This window comes from Blastocystis hominis (assembly GCF_000151665.1).
Source record: "Blastocystis hominis, Singapore isolate B (sub-type 7) whole genome shotgun sequence assembly, scaffold_4".
Taxonomy (NCBI): domain Eukaryota; class Bigyra; order Opalinata; family Blastocystidae; genus Blastocystis; species Blastocystis hominis.
In genome coordinates this window covers 359,494-379,157 of record NW_013171849.1, presented here as the reverse complement: position 1 = coordinate 379,157, position 19,664 = coordinate 359,494, and the positions used below count along the sequence as shown (strand labels likewise).

Here is a 19,664-nt window from a genome sequence, read left to right as displayed (position 1 = left end):
CAACGCATCAATCCAATGCAAACTCACAACGCATCCCAATCCATTCACCCCAAACAAGCACACACGACCAACCCCTCATCCACTTCCCATCGAATGTATCAAACAAACAAACCACTTAGAACCAGAGTTGGAGATTACGATAATGAGAATGATAATCTACAGTTCACGCTTCTATTCGCCCATACAATGATAATAGCGGCGATAATTCCGTACAGCTTCAGCTTCTGCTTCAGCATTTCGCACTTCAATTTCTGCGCATCCGAGCGGAACAACTACTCCTCACGCCTTCCTTCCTCCTCTACGTCGGCTGTATCCGCCAGAGCATCGGTCTTGTCCACGATAATGTCCAGCTTCTCACCACGATCGATGATCTTGTCTGCGCATCATCACCTCTCCAACACCCTCCTACCGATGTTGTCGATCATTACGCCCTTCACTGCATCCAGTTTCTGCTGCACGCGCGTCGCAGCGTCGGCGTTGGGGTCGTTCCACTTCTTCTGCACATTACACACTCATCGTAGCCGCACCATCAGCTGGGCGATCGTAGAGGAGAAATCCGACATAGCAAACGCCTGAGCGGTCTTAGCACGGTCTCTAAGAGTTGGAAACGCGTAATCGAGCCTACCCATAAGTGGCAGTGAAATTCTCAGCCATTTCAGTCAGGAAATTCTAGGAGTGATTATTACTATACCGAAATCCATACAAAAACGATTCGCAACGGCATATCTCTGTCTGTCATGGCAACATACGCAATTCCTCTCTGGTTGAGTACAGAGAAATCGTATCGGCTAAGTCTGATGCATTTTGAATACACTTTACCTATCATAGTGGAAGTTTTGTTTCTGTTGAGCAGGGAACTTCGTAAGAAGACTCTGCGTGATCTGAGCAAAGTTACCGGTTGATTTCTTATCAGCGGTACCTAAAGTTTCCTCGCAAAGAACCACATCTCTAGGACTTCAATTCCTTGCATTTTCACTACTTTCTGCTGATCGTGGCATAAATAATGGACTTCTGAGTAGACATTCCTGGTGTTAAAACAGAATTAGAAAAAGAGATAAGATGGATTATAGGCAAAAGTGACCGATAACCGCGATTCCTGCAGCATTTCAGATTTCCGCACAAAGTACAGGAGATTTGGCTGATTCGTGAGTATCAGTATGAAGTAGGTGGATATTAGCAACAGAGGAGTGTATCATTTTGTCAAAATAATGCCTAGTTGTTCTGATGTTCTTATTTGCCTTTTCAAGGATCTTCCTTTTCCTGTTATTTTTTGTTCATTCTTCATAAGAACCCATTTTTACCTCTTATCAATCCATTTGCTCATAAATAACGCAAATATCAGAGAGAAATACATTCTTTTTCCGTATTCTAAAGAATAACGGTTATTCCTTAATTCTGGCAACACTTTCTTGTGTAAATGGCATTCTATCCTAAACTACTTTTATTTTTCCTGAAATGGATTTGTTTTCGAACATGGGATATTTCTACAATGGAGCCTCTTGGGTAGAGAACAGCGACTCGGGAGCAAGTGTTTTTGGCTTCAGATGGAAAAGACGAGCTTCATGATTGGATATCTCCAGTCAATGATTTTCCTGTACATTCCTTCGCTTTTACTTCTGATTCTTCATTCTCTGATTCTTTGTTTTCTCGTTGTTCCCATGATACAGACTCTGTCTACTCTACGGATGTGTCTATTTGCTTTTCTTCTCCGAGTGTTGTATCTGATTCACTTTCTGAAACTGATTTCACAAAGGAGAATACTTGTTCGTGCGACGAAGGGGATCCAATTCCTAACATCGCCTTGCCGCCATTACCTATCAGTGGCTTGGTTCATTCCGAACAATTAGTGCCACATCCTTTGGACGGATCTTCTTCAGACTTCGATTCTGAACCTAAACCGTTAAATACCAGTATTACTCATTATTCTGATCAAGAACGCTTACTGTGTAAGCAGAGGTATGCATTGTCATTCATTTTTGAATTGTAGACGCCTTTATCGTAAGCAAATTCTAAAGAAAAAGCGTGAGCTAGGGTTGATTAACATAGCGAATAGTAAAGTGATTCGTTACAAGCAGAAGCAGACGACTGCGATGCAAAAGAATCGCTGCAACGGAAAATTCGCTAGTGTTTTGTGGTCTGTTTGTAAGAAACACTCGAGTTGTGTGAAATGCTCATTCCTTCGTTGTGAAGGCTCACTTCGGACACATGATAATCCCACTTCTGCCAAACAGCTTCAATCACTTCTCTTTGGCATCTCTCCGCAGTGCATACACAATAGAAGGAATCGGCTCCACCAGCTCCAGCCACCATGCAACCCATCACCCAATCGATCTTAGCCGTTTCTTTCATCAATTCGTACACGTTTTCTGGAACCAAGCTCGTTTCAGAAGCAACTCCGATCGCGTGAACCGTCTCCAACTGATGTCGAAATGCTTCCTTCAATCGATTCTCATCGATTTCTTCTGTCAGCAGGGTGATCAATGCTTCATTCCCCTGACGATAATCCTCCCATAATCGCTTTTCGTCCGATGAACTCTGCTTTCTCCATTCTCCAATTTGCTTGACGAGGTGAGGAGTACTCGATGAAGCCGATCCTCCATAACTGAACAACACTGTGAGTGAATCGGGAAAGTGAAAAGGCTCAAATCTGCATTGGAATGGCATGGAAAGGCATCGCTGATATACGCAACTACCGAACACACCTGTGATTATATCGTAGCCTGAGCCAATTCGCCCCTGCGCTTGATGATGAGCCTGAAGACTCAATTTACAAACGAGTTCTCTGTCAGAATAAGAAAGGGGTTCTCTATTTTCGAAAAGGCAATGAATGCAAACGAGCAAACACCGAAAGAGAATAAAAGGGAGGCTATGGTGGCGATCACTGTCGTGGATGATGAACCGAATCCTGTCTTTGTTTGCTTTCCATCTTTCATAAAGTAAAAGCCTCCCTCGTTTTTCAGAGTAAGCGAGATATCTTGGAGTTGCGAAGGAAGACCGAATTGATGAAGTACACATCGAAGCGATTCTAACAGAAAGGGATTGTCTCTAGATGAAAGATTAAGGTCGATAAAACTTTGAGCACTGGATCTGCAGGTCTTTGCTAACATAATAAATCCATTCGTCATGTAAATCGGGACTTGTCACAGTAAGGCGTAACCCTTTGGAAGCATAGCATTTGGTTTGAACATATCCTGATGTGTGAGCACTTACCGCTATGCTCAATCCACGATTCGACTCATCCAGAATAAGATAACCTCCAGAAAGTAAACTCTTCCCTGGAACACTAATGGAATATGTAGATGATGCGGGATTATTCTCACACAATCCATTAGATATAACTTCTCTTATCTCTTTTACAAAATCACTCTCTAGCAAATGAATTTACAAATTGAATGTAGTACTATCATTGTTCTGCGATTCAATACATATTTCACTATCCATTTCCTTGTTTGTAACAGATCAACTCTAATAGCTAATTTCAAGTTTGTTTATGTGTACATTCTAATTCAAAAAAGTATCAACTAATAAATTATAGAAAATAATTCAAGTCTGACAGAATAGTATGTTTTTCTATTCCTATACAGTTTCCAATTCGATCCATAGCTCTTCAACCCATTTTCAATCATTACTGCACGCAGAACCCCAATCGAGTGCCTTTTCATGGTAAACCTTTGCTATTTATTCATTCCGTCTCATCCTATTCCCCTTCCTAATTCATACTCAATGAATCAAACCTTCACTATTTTTTCTACAAATGCTTTCTGCTTCACGACTCGCCTGCTTTAGTGCCAGACTGGGATTCTCTACGATCCGCGGATTTGCTTCTCGCGCCGAAAACCCTCAAGTGTTCATGGACTTTTCCGCTGGAGGAAAGGACGTGGGTCGAATTGTTTTCGAGGTAGGAAACGATTGAAATATTGCGCTAATGCAATAGCTCCGTGCTGACGTAGTTCCCAAAACTGCGGAGAATTTCCGTTGCTTGTGCACCGGAGAAAAGGGAAAGGGCAAGATGGGAAAGCCTCTGCACTACAAGGGCTGCACACTGCATCGTATCATTCCCCAGTTTATGTGCCAGGTACTTTCCTTCTTTCTTTCCAGCGAATCCTAGGGAGGCGATTTCACTCACGGAAACGGCCGTGGAGGTGAGTCGATCTACGGCGAACGCTTCGCCGACGAGAACTTCACGCTGAAGCACACAGGTCCTGGATTGCTCTCCATGGCGAACTGTGGTCCGAATACGAACGGATCGCAGTTCTTTATCACAACCGTGCCTTGCCCGTGGCTGGATGGACACCACGTGGTGTTTGGAGAGGTGAAGAAGGGAATGAATGTACTGAAGGCTTTGGAGATGTACGGAACGGAGAGCGGAATGCCGATGTATGGGTGGCCTGGATGGAGTGAGTTTGTAGGAAGACGATTGCTATTACGGATTGTGGTGAACTCAAAGAGAAGATTTTGATTGTTTGTTTTATACGATTTGGCGGCGTAGGGCGTACAAGCTTCCTGGGAATTGTTTTGAGGGTTCAGGTTGATCGATTCCATCATACAGAGGATCTGCATGCGTAATGAAAATCGAATTTTCGATATTCATTAGCCGATTCCCGCGATAATCCCCAATGTATCAGATTATTTCCAATTCTTATTGTGACATGAGCGCTTATATTGATACGGAGAATATTGATATGCAAAAGTTTGCTTTTGAACAAATTCAGGGTCTTGACCTCCCAGTTTGGAAAGATGTGAAATCAGTCGATGAAATCAAGATCGATAGAGTCAGTGGTAGACAGTAAATCAAGATACATGACAGCTAGGAGCAATGACGAACATTATTTTCAAGGTCGTTGTAGTTGATAAACCCTGCGAGCCCTTGCTGCTCCGTGCCTATGGAAACTGTACGGGATAATAGAATCCAATTATCTATAGGCACGGACATTTTTATGAATCGCGAGGCAGAGATTAACTATTTCAAGATATTAAGCGACAACAATTTTGGTGTTCGTCTGATCAAGGTGTTCCCTGGTGGTCGTCTTGAGGCGTGGAGAGAAGGTTACAATGTAAGTGTGCTTTCGGTTCCCTGATGCGCAGCCGCTCTTAGCGCCTGAAATGCGATCGGAAGCCATTTCGATGCAGATCGCCAAGACCCTTGCAGTAATGCACAACATCAAGGTACAATCTCCTGCTTTCCCTCATCGCAGCTAGAGAGCTACGGCCTGGAAGAATACCGCCAGCACTTTGCATGGTGGTACGACAGCGTGAAAAAGCACTGTACCCGTTTTTGTCGGGATTCACTCGCAGGCACCGGCGATCGCTTCAAAAACGTTCGATTCGACTTGATTCCGCAGGAGATCGACAGCATGTTCGCTCTGGCGGAGGAGGAGGAGTTCGAAGTGGTGCTTGGACATCACGATTTGCAGCACGGAAACATTCTGCACAACGCCGAAGGCGATATGATCTTCGTGGACTTCGAGTCTTTCTCTCGGCTCTTTTTCGATGCGTAGATACACAGGGAAAATCCCAGTGGCTGCGGACATCGCGAACCATTTCTGCGAGTGGATGACGGACTACAATCTGCCCGATTCGCACATTCTGCGGCTCGAATGGCATCCGAACGCGAAGCAGCAGCACGATTTCGTGAAGACCTATCTCCAGGCGCGGTTTGGGAAGGAGCCCAGCGAGGAGGAGGTGGAGAAGATGTGCGTGCAGGTGCACAAGCATGAGCTGTTCTCGAATATGCATTGGTTCCTGTGGGGATTGCTGCAGTGCCCGATTAGCACGATTGACTGGGACTACTGGGGCTATGCGCTGAATCGATGGGAGCATTATGTGCGTGTGAAGAAGGAGTTTGGAAGAGAAGCTTTGCCCATTATGAGCGAGTAAGCTGGTTGAAGAAGCAATAGTTGTTCTGTGTAGTTTGGTTGTTTGTTGGAATAAACAGAAGAGAGTACAGGCAGAGATGTGAATAGGGAGGATAGAGATAGAGAATCCTAAAAAACAAGCATTCTTCTTGAGGAATCTGTATTACTCAGACTTTGCATGGACCACTCTATAGTACTGTCTTCCTTCCTTCTTTTTGGTTTCTTTTTTCTCCTAACGCTGAAAAAGAAAAGTCAAATCCTACTTCTTGCTCTGCCCTGAGTAGGGAATGCGCAATATTGCAATTTATCAGCATGATGATCGTTACCACGATTAATAAAAACGGACCTGTAATGTGATAGTTGAGAAAGCACCAGAAAACGATGCGTTCCATCATATTATATTTATCCCACTCAATGGCGGTAGCATCCAGTTCAGCCATAGCGTACAAATGAAAAGAATGTGAATAACCAAAAAATGGAATTGTAAATATCGAGACAATCTCGGCGAAAAAACGGTCAACTCAGAAAGCAGATCAAACAATACAATTATGGATTCAATTATCAAAGAAGTGAATTTGGCTTATGATGTGCTCGAAAAGGAGAATGTCAATCAAATCGACGCTGCTTTATTTGCAGAGGAGCATATCCACAGTGTGATCGATCTATTTTCGAATAAGGATTTGACGGAAGCATTGCAATTGCTTGTATTACTTGTGTTTGATGATTCCTTTGTAGCATCAAGAGATTTTCTCTGCCATCCAAACAGAGGATTGTATTGATGATATGTATTCGATTCTAAGTGGAAGTGATGTGGGTTTTCAAGTAGCTTGACTTAGGGATAGATATCTGAGGAGGATTTGTATATTAATAAGGACAGAGTGGCAGAATTGGAGAAGGTGATTCAAAAGGAAGTGGCGAATGGAGGCAAGTCGTTTATTTTGCAGTAGATCTCGCTTATTTGTCAGTGATCTTTTACTAGATTCGGACCTAAAGGAAATCATCAAAAGGATGTAGTGAAGGTATTCATGTTGGGTTCCTCACAAGCGTAGATCGTTGCTTCTCGCCTCTCCTACCCCTGCATGGTGATCCACCGCGAAGACTTCATTGCTCGCTTTGCTGTGCATTCCTATAGCACATTGTGATAGCTAGAAAGAATGCGAATCTCGCGTTCGCAATGCGTTTGCCAAGTGCCAATCGCTGCAATCGAGAGTGAAAAGCCCCGTGATTCTGTACATCGAAGACATCGACGGGTAGTCTTCCTTGTTCGCTTCGATCCCAGCATGCTTCCCAACGCCCACGCGAGTCCCGTGGAGCAAATGAAGCGCAAACTGGTCGAGAAAGCGCTCTGCGAGCAATTGAATCAGCTCAGCCAACGCGCTGAAAGCAGCAGCGAATCGTATCCGTAGAATGAAAACCAATTCAATGAGTCGCAGAATCATCGTCGTGATCGATTCCGAGTTTCCATCCACCCTCAAAAACGAACTGCACAGCCTGCAAAGCGAGCAGATTCTCTACCGCGTTCCCGGTATTTCTCTTTCTTTATTCTCCCCATTCACACCGCAGACGAAGCCCAACGCCGTTGTTATCTCGAGCATTTGCTCTCCATCTACGACAATGCGCTCTCCGAATACGCCATCAACCGCTTGTTGATCCACTCCTCCGCGTTCTCCCTCACGCAGCTCCGCTTATTATTCGACCACGCCTTCTTCTGCATGCTGCTCTGCAAGGACAACGCGATCTCCGTCGATTCCTTCGACCTCGCCTCCGTCTCCAAGGCGTCGATGTACCAAACGCTCAGTCGCTACATTCAGGACCGAATGAACGGCGCGAAGTTCGCTTGCATCGCCGATTCCACGCTCTAGACCCGTCGTTCCCAGCATTCCCGACTCCGTTCTCCTCGCCCTGCTCGACAAAGAAAAACCTTCCTTTTCGGTCGTCGATGTTTCCCGCGATATCGATTTCTGCAAAGCCGTTTCGCGTCCTGACGACGAAATCGAGCTCCTCAACGCCATGACGAAGCTCCTCCGCGAACGAGACGATCAGATTCGAAAGCGAGACGCGGAGAATTCGGCCTCCGCTTCGCGCGATCCCATCGAGCGTCGCTCGGGCGAACCGTACCAAATGCCGCTTCCCTCGTCCCACCCGACCAATGAAACATCGAGCCAGAGCGCGGAGGCGTCGAAGCCGGCGCAGCGCGGATTGAGTTCTCCGAAATTCGGACAGATTTGGATGGCGGAGACGATGAACACGAGCGCCGAGCGCTATCGACAGGAGTTGGAGGCGCAGAATCGCGCGGAATCGGAGCGATTGAAGGAGGCGGAGAAGCGAAACAGGGAGGAGAGAGAGCGATTGCATCGGGAGGAAGAGGCGCGGCGACGGCAGGACGAAGAGCGTCGCAAGGCGGAGTTCGAAGCGCAGAAGCGGAAGGAGGAGGAGCGGCAGCGGCGGATCGAAGAGCGAATCGCGGCGGAGCAGGCGGAACGCGAGCGAAAACTGGAAGAGCAGCGACGCAAGCGCGAGGAGGCGGAGCGGAAACGCCGCGAAGAAATCGAGCGGCAGGAGGAGGAGCGAAGAAGGCAGGAGATGGAGGAAATGGAGCGGCGCGAAGCCGAGAGACAGGCGTTGGCGGAGAAGCGGCGGCAGAAAATGCAGGACGAAATCGATCGGAAAGAGCGGGAGAATCGGCGCGAAGCGGAAGAGCAGATGAAGCGATACGAGGAAGAGCGGAAGCGGATTTATGAAGCGTCGATGGGGTTCGATCGAAGCGCGTACAACGAATCGACGTCGCGATTGGAGAGCAAATTGTCGGCGGAGAAGAAGGCGATGCTGGAAGACCAGCGGAAGCGCGAAGCGGCGGTGAAGAAGGCGAGGCAGCAAGCGATGGAGCGACTGAATCAAGAGAAACTGCAGAGGAAAATGGAGCAGGACACGTATCGGAGATTGGCGGAGCTGCGGCGACCGGCGCCGAAAACGAAGGAGGAGAGAGATGAGCGGATTGGGAAGGCGAAGGAAACGATTGGGGATGGGAAGAAGCGACTGGAAGCGTTGATGCGGATGAAGGAGGAAGTGAAGCGATTGATTGAGGAGAAGAAGAGGAAGGAGGAGGAGGAGAGGAAGAAGAGAGAAGAGGAGGAGAGAAAGCGGAGAGAAGAGGAGGAGAGGAGAAGAAGAGAGGAGGAAGAAAGGCTGCGAGAAAAGAGAAGAGCGGAGGAAGAGGAATTGCGGAAGCAGAGAGCGATCGAAGAGGAGAGGAAGCGGAAAGAGGCGGAGGCGCGACGAGCGGAGTTTGAGAAGGAGAAGGAAGAGCGGAGGAAGATGAAGCAGGCCAAAGCGAAGGCGATGGAGGAGCGATTGGAGAAGGACGAGCTGCGATTGCTGGATTGTCGAGAGAAGCTGCTGGCGTTGAGGAAGTTGATGAATGAAGTAAAGCGAAGTCAGGGATGAGTGAATGAGTGAGTGAGTGAATAAATCATTGAATGAATGAGTGAATGAATGAATGAATCAAGGAAATCTGTTTGCTACAAACATTCCAAATGGTACAAAGAGAAGATCGAATCGCTGAATGGACCGATTCATCGGGTTTGCTCTCACTTTCAATCACCAATCGATTCCCATCTTGATAGACACAAATTCGCTTCGACGGAATCACAAACTTCGAGCCCTCCACACACACATCCTCAAACCCCGATCGCCGCAACCTTCGCATCACTTCCTCCTCCATTCCTTCCTTCGTCTCCGGCAGCGCCGCCAACGCTTCCCCTACCTCGAACTCGTTCTCCTTCACCTTCTTCACCCGTCTGCACTCCCCATTCCCCACTTCCCTTCCTTCCTTCTCCACAAACGACGCCACGATCGGAACTCGCTCTTCTCTCTCCACCTCCACTTCCACACTCTTCCCATTCGACAGCAGCTCCACCAAAACGCCCTCCACACGCACGAACTCCTCCATAATCACCGATTTCAACGCCTTGGAAGGTTTCATCAGCTCGATTACGCTCAACGCATTGCTCGGAAGATGCACTTGATGCAACAAATCCGCGTTCGGAAGTAGCGCTTTCAGCACGCTGCAGTTCGCACAAGACGACAAGGCGATGATCTGATAGCGATCCGATTGAGCGAAGAACGAAGCAGGGAAGAAAATCTTCATCAGAGGGTCGGGTAGAATGATGAATGGATTGTTTCGAAGTCGACCGGGGAATGGAGAGAACACGAAATCTTTGCAGTTCGGATCGAAACAGAGAAACGGAGAAATGCCTCCGATTCTACGATTGATGAGAGGGACGAGAATAGTACAGTCGATGTTTGAGTTCTTCGTTTAAACAGTCGGAATTGTAGTAATAACTGCGGATCGCCTTCTGAAAGCAATCTTCTCCATCGCCTATTTCTCACTCTTTCTGTTGAGTTGGCTACTTAAAATCAGAACGGAAGAACTTTTGTTCTTCCCCGCCCCTCCACTCAAACAAAAATCGCAGAATTCGAATAGAAGATCGTTGATTTCGCTGAGAAACAGAAACGAAGTATGCTCATCTTGTTTCCCTACCTTTCATTCATTCTTCGTTTAGCTCACGAATAAACGACTTCAATCCATCAATTTCTTCGAGGGTTCCATTGTCTCGACTGCCTCGACCCGCTAGCAGAACATACGAGGAACGAAGCAATGCATCTGTGTTAAATCGCTGAGAGATCGAGGAGGTGTTAATGCGATTGCTGCTGATATAGAGGAGATCATTTATGCCGCTTTTCGAAAATTGGGAGCGAAACGCCCAAATGCAGTCGCTGATGTTTTCACCGCTTGGAAGGCAATCCACGGCGACATTTTGATCGATTTCGAGTGTTTCACCAAAGTGGGTACAAACAACTGTGTTCGCAACTACGCAATGAATGGTGGGTAATGGGGAGAAACCTAGTTTCACGTCAGAGAGTGTCATTGGAGAATAGGCTTCGAATAACTCAGAGGAGTATTCTGGAAATCGATGAATAACCGAGGAAAGATCTTCAGTTGGCAATCTCTGAGGAAGGGTTGCTAAAATGTGACAGAGATTCTGGGCAATCTATTCGGAACAGAACTTCACAATCAATTACAGAGTTTAAAGTCTGTGGAACATAAATTCGACCGGAAAAGTCGGTTTCTCGCAAAATAATAGGCAGCAGTAAATAACTCCCCACATGCGAAATAAAAATAGCATCCACAATGGACCAGTCGATCGACGCAAGATTAATGGATATTGGAAACAGAGAGGAATTGATAAACAATTGTCCGTTGATATTTACGATTGGATCAGCAAGTTGGTCAATATCAAATGTTGACAGCGCGCTGGATTCCCGAAAAGACTCTAGAGAAGGAAGAAACCGATTCCAATAATCAAAATCCCATCCTGTATCCAAGATATAGAATTTCCCATTGTATCGAAACTCATAACAGGGATGAAAGGAATCCACAGCATGACTCACCTACATAATCACGTGTCCAAACGACCAAACTATTTTCGACATGCACCTCTCTAAAACAAACAAGCAAGACAAATAACTAATGAATGATTGCGCGTACAACTGACTTGACAGCAGCCGCCACACTCGGAGCGATGGAAGGAGCCACAGTCGGTACCAAGGAAGGAGCCAAGGTGGGAGCCTCGGTGGTAGCGGGCGTGCTCAGCGTAGAAATGACGTCCTTCAGCTGGATGGCCGTGAAAACAACAGCAGCCACAACGCCGATGTAGAAGAGAACCCAAGCAAAATAATAGCGACCCCGCGTGGAGGAGAAGATGGAGCCCTGAGAGGACGCCTTCCTGGCTCGCTCTCTCTTGGCGATGAGGACGAAATAGAACGCGGGGATGGCAAAGTTGAGGAGAATTCCGCACATGGATCCCGTAACACCGAAGACTTTATCGAGAATGGGGAACACGATGGCGACGAAGGCGGACAGGAGAGTCCAGAAAAAGGCCTCTAGGTAGCGACGATGCGCAGGACGAGGCTGTTTGAAACACAACTTGTCGAATGTAACGAGGGCGGCAAAAGCGAGAGCAGGGTAGGAGAAGAGGACGACAAAGGCGTAAGCGAGTTTGACGACGTTAAGATAACCAACTTTATCGTTAGTGAAGTTCGTCAGCAAATTGGGAGCGATTTGATCGCCATAGGCGAGATAGCCGAAAGCTCCCACGATGAAATAGATGGTTCCGCAACTAAGGAAGGCAATCCAGTTCACACGGACCATTTTGTTGACCTTGTTGGAGAACTTGCTGGATGACGGGAATTTCAACTCGGAGGTCATCTTGGGAATGTTCACGTGGCAACACATCGAGGTGAAGAACACAGAAATGGAGCTCACCAAACCCGGAATGGTGTCTGGGAACCACTTATAGGTAAGTCCTCCTTTGATCAACTGACTGATTCCCTTGCCCGTAGAAATAACAACAAACAGACAAATGCAGAATACTGATGCCGCCGAGGTAAATCGCAAAGCATCAATAGTCGGAATACATAGAATAGGGAATCCAACTAACATAGCAATGATAAGACTGAGCCACGGTTTCCATGTGCTCATTGATTCAGCAGATACATTACCCCAAAGAACAACTAGATCAGCTGCCTGGTCGAACAAAATGATAAAATAGGCAATTGATATTCCAAAGTCAAATATGATCATTGCGATATCACCAACAAGACCCACTGTCTTATTGTTAAGTTTGTTTCCCACTGCGCCATAAGAATCAGCAGAAGTGTATACAGAGGCCATACTCAGCATGTTCGCACCTTCGAGAGAAAGGTAAAGCGAGATTGCCAGAATGAGGAAGGATCCAAGCAAACCCGATTTAGCGATTGTTGAGGGGATCGATAGCACTCCAGCGCCAATGATAGTATTCATCATGTTAACGACCGATGAGCTCAGAGTAGCTCCCGTTTCGGAAATAGGACGAGCATCGGGTTCTGGAACCGGAGTGAACTTAATATCAATGGTATTATCTCCTTGTTCAACATCATTAGGTTTCTGTTCATTCTCCACTTTTATTGTTTCCATTTCGGGTTTGAGAGATACAACAGGCTGACTATTTGTTGCCATGGACTTTTTATTCAGATATTAAGAAACTAATGCAAAACCTTAAATCTTCTCGTTTTCTCCTTTTTAATCCGCCGCTATATTATTGGCTAACAAAAATTGTTCGTCGAATCATTTGTCTGCACCTATTTCCGCCCTTTATTAATTATTCTCATACAACCCTTTTCTCCGGTCGCCGAGAATCTCTTCTATTTTGTATGGCTATGAATGACAGAGCTCCTTTGTTTTCAGACAGAGAAAGTGTGTTTCGTGAAAAAACAACCAGCTACATTGCAGTTATAATGTTTCTTGCTACTGTGGTTTGATGAGAACGAGTTTTCGACACGATTAGTGAAAGGGACACAAAAAGGGTTATTAAAAAGAAAACCTCTTGATTCTTGTGTTTTCCTAAGATATCGAACGTTTTACGCGTGAGCTCAACTATACCAGATTATTTTTTACTTGTGCTGTAAATTCCATGGCTAAGAAGAGGGGCCTTTCAGCTGATGAAAAAAAGCAAAAGATGCTCAATGCAATGCTTGCTGGCGTATTTTTACATTCATGTGTTGAATCCTCTAGAAATCTGTATATAATATGAAGGAGATTGAGAAAATTGCAAAGGACCAAGGAATTTGTAATTTGTATTTTGGCGGGATGAATCGTAGCTACTATGATCGTGAAAGATGTGATCCAGGATATGCTGGATGATGATATGATTATCCAGGAAAAGGTTGGAACACAAGTCTTGTACTGGATTTTCCCGAGTCAGTCCTATATTCTTGTTTGTGAGTTTTCCTTTACTTGACTGTAGAAAAAGCGCAAATTGGACACTCTTCGGTCGTCGGTCGCAACCCTCCGCGAAGAAAAGGAAAAACTAGATGAAAGCATCGCCAAGGCCCGAGAAAGCAAACCAGATAGCGTAAAAGAGTTGTCGAATGTGTAATAATAGGAACATCGTCTCGAGCTTGTCGAGCAACACGAGCAATTGCGAAAACGCCAAGAGGAATTGACAGCCTCTCTGGATTCGCTTAGTGAGCGTGATCCCGAAACAATTCGCAAGTTGAGTAATGTGTTATAGAATTGGATTGATAAATAGAGGATAATGTGAAACAAGCGATCGATGGTGCGAATCGTTGGACAGGTAGGTGTCATTGTGCCGATTCTCAGTTTGCTAGACAACATCTACAGCGTGAAGAGCTTTTTGGTTCGGAAGCAAGGCATGGGAAGCAAGGAAGTGGACCAAGCTTTGGAGATCACCGAAGACTTCGACTCTCTCGAATACCCTGCTTGTCTTCGCAACTAATCCTCGCTGCAATTGGATCTCTTTGCTCCTCATTGATTCATTGATTCATTGATTCATTGATCCATTAGCTGTTTATTCAACAAACAACGCAGACTACAAACACTTAGAACTCCATCGATGCTCCCAGCTTGCCGCACTGGCACTCGCAGCGCGCGCTGCTTCGCCGGCATCTGCACACTCCCGCGTTCGCGGACAGCGCGGCCAGATAGGCAGGTCCGCACGGGCTCTCCACACGTCGCGTGAACGTCACATCGCTCGGCAGCGCGCGCTGCATATCGTCCTGCACCGCTTCGCCGCGCAGCGTGATCGTCAAGACCGCCTTCGCCGCCTCGCTCGGCACCGTATACTCAAACCGAATCACATGACCCTCCGACGAAACCGTCGCGCCCGCCGCCAATCCAGGCAGCTCCACGCCGTCGCTGGCAAACCGCAGAGCGTCCTGCGAGACGATCGTCACGGCCTCGTCGAACGTCAGCGCGAACTGGTACGTCTCTCCCGCGAACAGCGTCTGCGCGGGCTCCGCTCGAAGCAGCGAGGGCGCGGGGATCTCTAGCGTTCACTCCTCGCCGGACGCCTCCTACCCGACGCTGCCTGCACTTCGGCCTCCAGCTCCACGCCGCACCCCACGAACTGCGCCGTGTACGAAGCGCCCAGCTGCAGCTCCGACCGCACCACGAAGGCCAGCGTGTCGTTGCTGACCAGCAGATCGTCCACGCCGTAGTCCTCCTCCGCCAGACGCACCGCGCACCCCACCGGCAGACCCACGCGACCGTCGCACGCGAACCGAACCACGCCGTGGGAGCGAGCCACGATCGGCGTCGCCAGCACGCAGCTCGCCAGCGCGCTGTCTGCGATGGACCCACGCAAACGCCCCTACCTCCGCTCATCTCCCACGCGTCTTGGCGAGACAGACGGAACTCCTCGCTCGCCGCGCCGCTCTCCGCCGAGCGCACGGCGCCTGCGGGCACCCGAAGGACCACCGCGCCCGCGGGCAGCGAGGGGAGACGGAAGCACGCGACGAGGCCCTCGACCCAGAGGAGCGAAACCGACTGATCCGGAGAGGCTGCGTGGAAGGGAAAGGCCAAAACCCACACGAACCGACGAACACTTCGCCGCTCCCCTGAACGACGGGAGCGTCGAACGTCAGCGTTACCAGGTCGTTCGCGCGCACCTCCGACGAGGCCGAAGGCGTCACAAAACTCACGCGCGGAGGCACTTCTACTAGAGCTGAGGAATCGGAGAAACGGGGAACCGGGAGAGGCCAGAGTGTCGAAGAAGACCACTTCGCCCATCTCTTCCAAACGACGCGGACGACCATGCATTTCGCGATACAGCTGCCGAATCAAGCGAGGATTCATCCCCAGAGAAAGATCATCGCTCGCTCCAACGCCCATTTCTTGGAGCATTTCTTGGTGCATCATTCCTTGATTCATCATTCCTCGATGCATCATTCCTCGATTCATCATTCCTCGATTCATCATTCCTCGATTCATCATTCCATGCCGCATTCCAAAGCCCATTCTATTCTTCACTCTCCTTCTCTCCTTTCCTACCCCATTTCGCGGTACAACTCATGTTCCATCATGCACTGCAGTCGATACCCGCTTCCCCGATGCAGGTTCTCCGTTACCACCGTCACTTCCTCCCCCGGGTTCTTTATCTACCCATCACGCTCCCTCCCTTCCGCCACATGAAACCGCTTCGCCAGCCGCGCGAACGCCGCGAGCGACGGCCGTCCAAACCGTCTCCGCTGCGGCAGACACAGCGCATCGCCGGGCGTGTCGCTCTTCACTCGGATCCGCGCGAACGTCGCGAACGGCTCCACGTCCGTGATCGTCAGCCGCGCCGCCGCTTCGCCCGTTTCGAAGCTCCTTCCCGCGGACTGCACCGTGCGGTTCCCCGCGTTCAGCGAGCACTCCACCGTGTACTGCGTCGAGGGCTCCAGGCCGCCAAGCAGAACGCGCGCCTCGCCCGCGTGCCGCACAGGACGGTCCACGAAGGCGGGGCGGATCGACGGCGCGTGGTACGAGCACAGCAGCGTCCCCGGCGCCGTCAGATTCACACGCACCAACGCCGACTCCCCGAACGCGCGCACCGACTTCACCTCCACCCACGGATCTACCCTCAACCGCACTCACCGACACTACCTTGAGAGCGGAACACCACGGGCTGCGACCACGCGCTCAGACCCCCAGCCGTCATCACGTTGACCTCCGCACGCACGCCATCCACCGCAGGGAGCCCGCGGAAATGCGCGTGCGGCTTGTAAGACACCTTCTCGAACAGCACGCGCCCAAGCAGGTCGCTCACGCGCACGTTGAACTTGAGAACGGGCTTGCCCGTCGCTTGGAGGTAGCGCCAACGCATCGACAGAGAGGATCCGTCCACACGGAGGTGGATGTGCTCAGGAGGATCGGGAATGGCTGCCAGATGAAGGCAAAAGGAAACCATTACTCGACTGCTTCAGAGTGACCGGCACGCTCAAGCGAGAGTACGTCTCCTGAACGCCTTTCCCGTTCCCGAAACGCCAAGCGAAGGAATACGTCTTGCCCACAGAGAGACCGCTGATTTTCAGAGGAAGTTTGTACTGCAAATCACACAAACCAAAATCGAACCAACAGCAAACTCCAACTCACGGGAAGAACCGCCTTCCTCCAACACCTCCACGATCACTTTCGATAATTCGTGACCGTTCCCATAGTGATGCATGTGACGGCGACCCAGAGTCACAGAACTCTCGTCGTAAGAAAGAACACGAGGAGCCGGAGCAAGGATGGGCGCTCCCGACGGAGTCACTTTCACCTCCGTAGAAAAAGCAGACTGCACATTATTTACAGTCGCAGCTACACGGATCGCGTACTCCTCACCCGCAAGCAGACCGTCAATAAACGCATAATCACTACTCACCGTCAGCTTGTTCCACATCGTCGGAGCAGGCTGAATATCGAGTGTGTACGAAGAAGCACCTTCCACTCCAACCCAAGAGATGCTAATCGAAGAACCCGATACCAGGTTCACTTTTACATCACGGGGTACTTCAACTACCCCTTAAAAAGCAAATCGAGACACTTACCCGAAACAGCTACGACGAATACACATAAAGCGACGAAAAACTAAATCTAACACCATGAAATTAAAATAACATTCATTTTCATTGTTTCGATTTGATTTCTTGTTGGAAAAGTCAAATCGAACACTCCCCAAATCAGAACCATAACCGCGGATCAGGCTTCAACTCATTTCATCCTTTCACTGATGATATAGATAAATCTAGGTTGCTGTACAGAATGTAGTAAACACCATCCACAAATACTCATACAAAGAATCAACTTGAAAACCACTCTTCTATTCTTACTCACACATATGTACTTTGAGAACAATTTCATGCTTATTCAAACTCTACTTTTTCATTTTTTCTGTTACCATGTCTGAAGTCGATTTTTCGTCTCTGCCTATATCGAAAATGCGCAGTACTTTAAAGTCCCTTGGATTATCGGGAGCAGGAACGAAGGCGAGCCTGGTTGAGCGTTACCAAGCGTATCAAAATGGCGAGATTGTAGCAGATCAGACGGAAAAGGAAGGAGAAATTGAATATGCCGATGGTGATCAAGAGCAAAGTGAAATCCCTCAAGCTGAAGTGGATGCAACTATGGAAAGTAAAAATGGATTTAGGAGGATGATTATTTTAGATCAAGATGATAAAATCGCTGGTGGAAGTCTTTCTGATGAAAACAAGGTTGGGGAGCTTCTATTGAATGAAGAAGTTCATCCAGAAGACGCTGTGGTAGATTCCGTTCCACAGGAAAATGATACGACTCAAACCGAGGTAGTGGATGGACTTTCGTCTCCAGTTCGGTCAGCAGCAGAGAGTGGATATAATGAAATGCAATCTATCGAAAACACAGAGGCTACGTGCACTTCTGCGGTTGGTGGTGAAGGTCCTGAAGCGATCGAAGGTGGTAAAGCTCCAATCAATGGTTCTGGAGTTTCCCCAGATAGGGCTGAGTCATTGGACATCGAGGCCGAGCTGGACAAGCGAGAGGCTCGCAGCAAGAAATTCGGGACTTCTTTCGATCGTGAATCGTGTCGCCAGCAGCTGCTTCGAGTTTATTCCACTGCACAAGTTGGATCTACCCACAATAGTGATAATAATGACAATAACAATAACGTTGGATTACTCCACAAAATTGACACGTAGCGTGCGAAACTACTTTCAGAACGTCGAGCCAAGTTCGGAATAGTGGAAAGCAATCAATCACTGGGTCGAAGACAAGGCCGTTCTGGACAGGGAATGAATTCTGTCTCAGAAGAACTGCGTGCTGAGCGACAGAAAAAGTTCGGAATGGTGGAGAAGTCCTTCCCTGTGCGTCAACGCGGAGAGAAGCGATATCAATCCAGATATAGAAACCAAAAGAATCGCCGATACATGTAAAGTGCATTGTTTTTTACATACCATTCTATCATCAAACACACAAGCAATTAAGACCATGGAATGATTCATTGATAGGAAAATAGTTCTTTTGCAAAAAATAAGCGTTGCTATTTGTTCAGTAGTCGTCCCAATTTATATAGATTATTTTCAATCTATTCTATTACTCAATCTATCGATATAATCTACAATCTATATTCTTCAGGTTTCATCGTATTCATGGGAATGATTGCCCATCAATTTCGAACCCTCATAACACCCTTCATTTGAAACTTATGAGTATATTTTAATTACATTAGAAATGTTTCGTGATTAGCGAGCAATGAGTTATTAAAGTGTAATAATGCTCCAGAATCTTTAGGTCAGTAATCTATATAGTTTGGCTTGGTTATTCGTGTTCAAATTTGTTTCAATGTGATAGAAAAGCTTGGTTCTATTGATCGAGAAGCCTGTGGAATCGGAATGAATCTGTAAGGAAGGATTTTTACAGTATCACTACTAATGCTACTACTCTGGCCAAAGCCACTGCTTCTCAACAGGGATTGAAACAACACTATAATTTGAGTCACAGTGTGTATATGAATGATAGAAGCCATAGTTACTTAGAATTAGGATTTTACAACAGGCAATACAAAGGATCAGGGATTTCATCATTCATTCATTCATTCATGCATGCATTCTATTGGAATAAGTGGAATTAGAATGACAATTGATTCAAAGACCGATATTATTCGTATTATGATAACTTTGTGTTAGTATAAAGTCCAGAATAGATTGAATTGAAGAACTAAACCTACCCATCTTGATCAGAAAGCTTGTTGAACATAATAGACTTTACTATCCTCATTAGAAATTAAGGATTCTACAAGTAAACATCATGAATGGATGAATAGTCACAAATACGAAAGCCATAACACTGTAAGTAATGGAGGCAGATATCTCCGTTGATGGCTATTATACTCTTGTTGAATCTGTAGTTAGTAATATTACTATTACTATTATTTTTACTATTGTCATTTGTAAAATCATCACTTTCATTACAAT

At 47.3% G+C, this 19,664-nt stretch overlaps 10 protein-coding genes; 6 read left to right on the top strand and 4 right to left on the bottom strand.

The window, feature by feature from the left end:
* Positions 1–75: 75 nt before the first annotated feature.
* On the bottom strand, positions 76–1,044 carry GSBLH_T00003746001 (uncharacterized protein; the record flags this gene model as incomplete). XM_013042533.1 has 9 exons in its annotated part: positions 980–1,044; positions 820–948; positions 704–788; positions 626–669; positions 528–594; positions 410–497; positions 303–376; positions 186–272; positions 76–156 (listed from the first exon to the last, which is right to left on the bottom strand). The coding sequence occupies exons 1-9, from the start codon at positions 1,021–1,023 to the stop codon at positions 76–78; spliced, it is 699 nt and encodes a 232-aa protein (XP_012897987.1). The 5' UTR covers positions 1,024–1,044.
* A 2,710-nt stretch (positions 1,045–3,754) lies between these two features.
* On the top strand, positions 3,755–4,566 carry GSBLH_T00003744001 (uncharacterized protein; the record flags this gene model as incomplete). Its single annotated transcript, XM_013042532.1, has 4 exons — positions 3,755–3,898; positions 3,935–4,075; positions 4,109–4,377; positions 4,410–4,566. The coding sequence occupies 4 exons, from the start codon at positions 3,755–3,757 to the stop codon at positions 4,564–4,566; spliced, it is 711 nt and encodes a 236-aa protein (XP_012897986.1).
* A 250-nt stretch (positions 4,567–4,816) lies between these two features.
* On the top strand, positions 4,817–5,199 carry GSBLH_T00007152001 (uncharacterized protein; the record flags this gene model as incomplete). The annotated part of the gene is made up of 3 exons (XM_013042531.1): positions 4,817–4,892; positions 4,924–5,054; positions 5,086–5,199. The coding sequence occupies 3 exons, from the start codon at positions 4,817–4,819 to the stop codon at positions 5,197–5,199; spliced, it is 321 nt and encodes a 106-aa protein (XP_012897985.1).
* Positions 5,200–5,490: 291 nt separating this feature from the next.
* On the top strand, positions 5,491–5,912 carry GSBLH_T00003743001 (uncharacterized protein; the record flags this gene model as incomplete). XM_013042530.1 has 1 exon in its annotated part: positions 5,491–5,912. One exon carries the CDS (start codon positions 5,491–5,493, stop codon positions 5,875–5,877), a length of 387 nt encoding a protein of 128 aa, XP_012897984.1. The 3' UTR covers positions 5,878–5,912.
* A 1,953-nt stretch (positions 5,913–7,865) lies between these two features.
* Positions 7,866–9,299, top strand: GSBLH_T00003742001 (uncharacterized protein; the record flags this gene model as incomplete). Its single annotated transcript, XM_013042529.1, has 1 exon — positions 7,866–9,299. The coding sequence occupies one exon, from the start codon at positions 7,866–7,868 to the stop codon at positions 9,297–9,299; it is 1,434 nt and encodes a 477-aa protein (XP_012897983.1).
* A 25-nt stretch (positions 9,300–9,324) lies between these two features.
* Positions 9,325–9,804, bottom strand: GSBLH_T00003741001 (uncharacterized protein; the record flags this gene model as incomplete). Its single annotated transcript, XM_013042528.1, has 1 exon — positions 9,325–9,804. The coding sequence occupies one exon, from the start codon at positions 9,802–9,804 to the stop codon at positions 9,325–9,327; it is 480 nt and encodes a 159-aa protein (XP_012897982.1).
* A 1,578-nt stretch (positions 9,805–11,382) lies between these two features.
* Positions 11,383–12,912, bottom strand: GSBLH_T00003740001 (uncharacterized protein; the record flags this gene model as incomplete). Its single annotated transcript, XM_013042527.1, has 1 exon — positions 11,383–12,912. One exon carries the CDS (start codon positions 12,910–12,912, stop codon positions 11,383–11,385), a length of 1,530 nt encoding a protein of 509 aa, XP_012897981.1.
* A 570-nt stretch (positions 12,913–13,482) lies between these two features.
* GSBLH_T00006703001 (uncharacterized protein) lies at positions 13,483–14,191 on the top strand (the record flags this gene model as incomplete). Its single annotated transcript, XM_013042526.1, has 6 exons — positions 13,483–13,522; positions 13,554–13,669; positions 13,700–13,807; positions 13,838–13,952; positions 13,985–14,029; positions 14,064–14,191. 6 exons carry the CDS (start codon positions 13,483–13,485, stop codon positions 14,189–14,191), a joined length of 552 nt encoding a protein of 183 aa, XP_012897980.1.
* Positions 14,192–14,281: 90 nt separating this feature from the next.
* Positions 14,282–17,406, bottom strand: GSBLH_T00003738001 (uncharacterized protein; the record flags this gene model as incomplete). XM_013042525.1 has 12 exons in its annotated part: positions 14,282–14,740; positions 14,773–15,039; positions 15,069–15,254; positions 15,284–15,412; positions 15,444–15,712; positions 15,745–15,851; positions 15,882–16,309; positions 16,339–16,614; positions 16,646–16,778; positions 16,811–17,232; positions 17,265–17,304; positions 17,335–17,406. 12 exons carry the CDS (start codon positions 17,404–17,406, stop codon positions 14,295–14,297), a joined length of 2,775 nt encoding a protein of 924 aa, XP_012897979.1. The 3' UTR covers positions 14,282–14,294.
* Positions 17,407–17,615: 209 nt separating this feature from the next.
* GSBLH_T00003737001 (uncharacterized protein) lies at positions 17,616–18,626 on the top strand (the record flags this gene model as incomplete). XM_013042524.1 has 2 exons in its annotated part: positions 17,616–17,847; positions 17,881–18,626. 2 exons carry the CDS (start codon positions 17,616–17,618, stop codon positions 18,387–18,389), a joined length of 741 nt encoding a protein of 246 aa, XP_012897978.1. The 3' UTR covers positions 18,390–18,626.
* Positions 18,627–19,664: the final 1,038 nt, after the last annotated feature.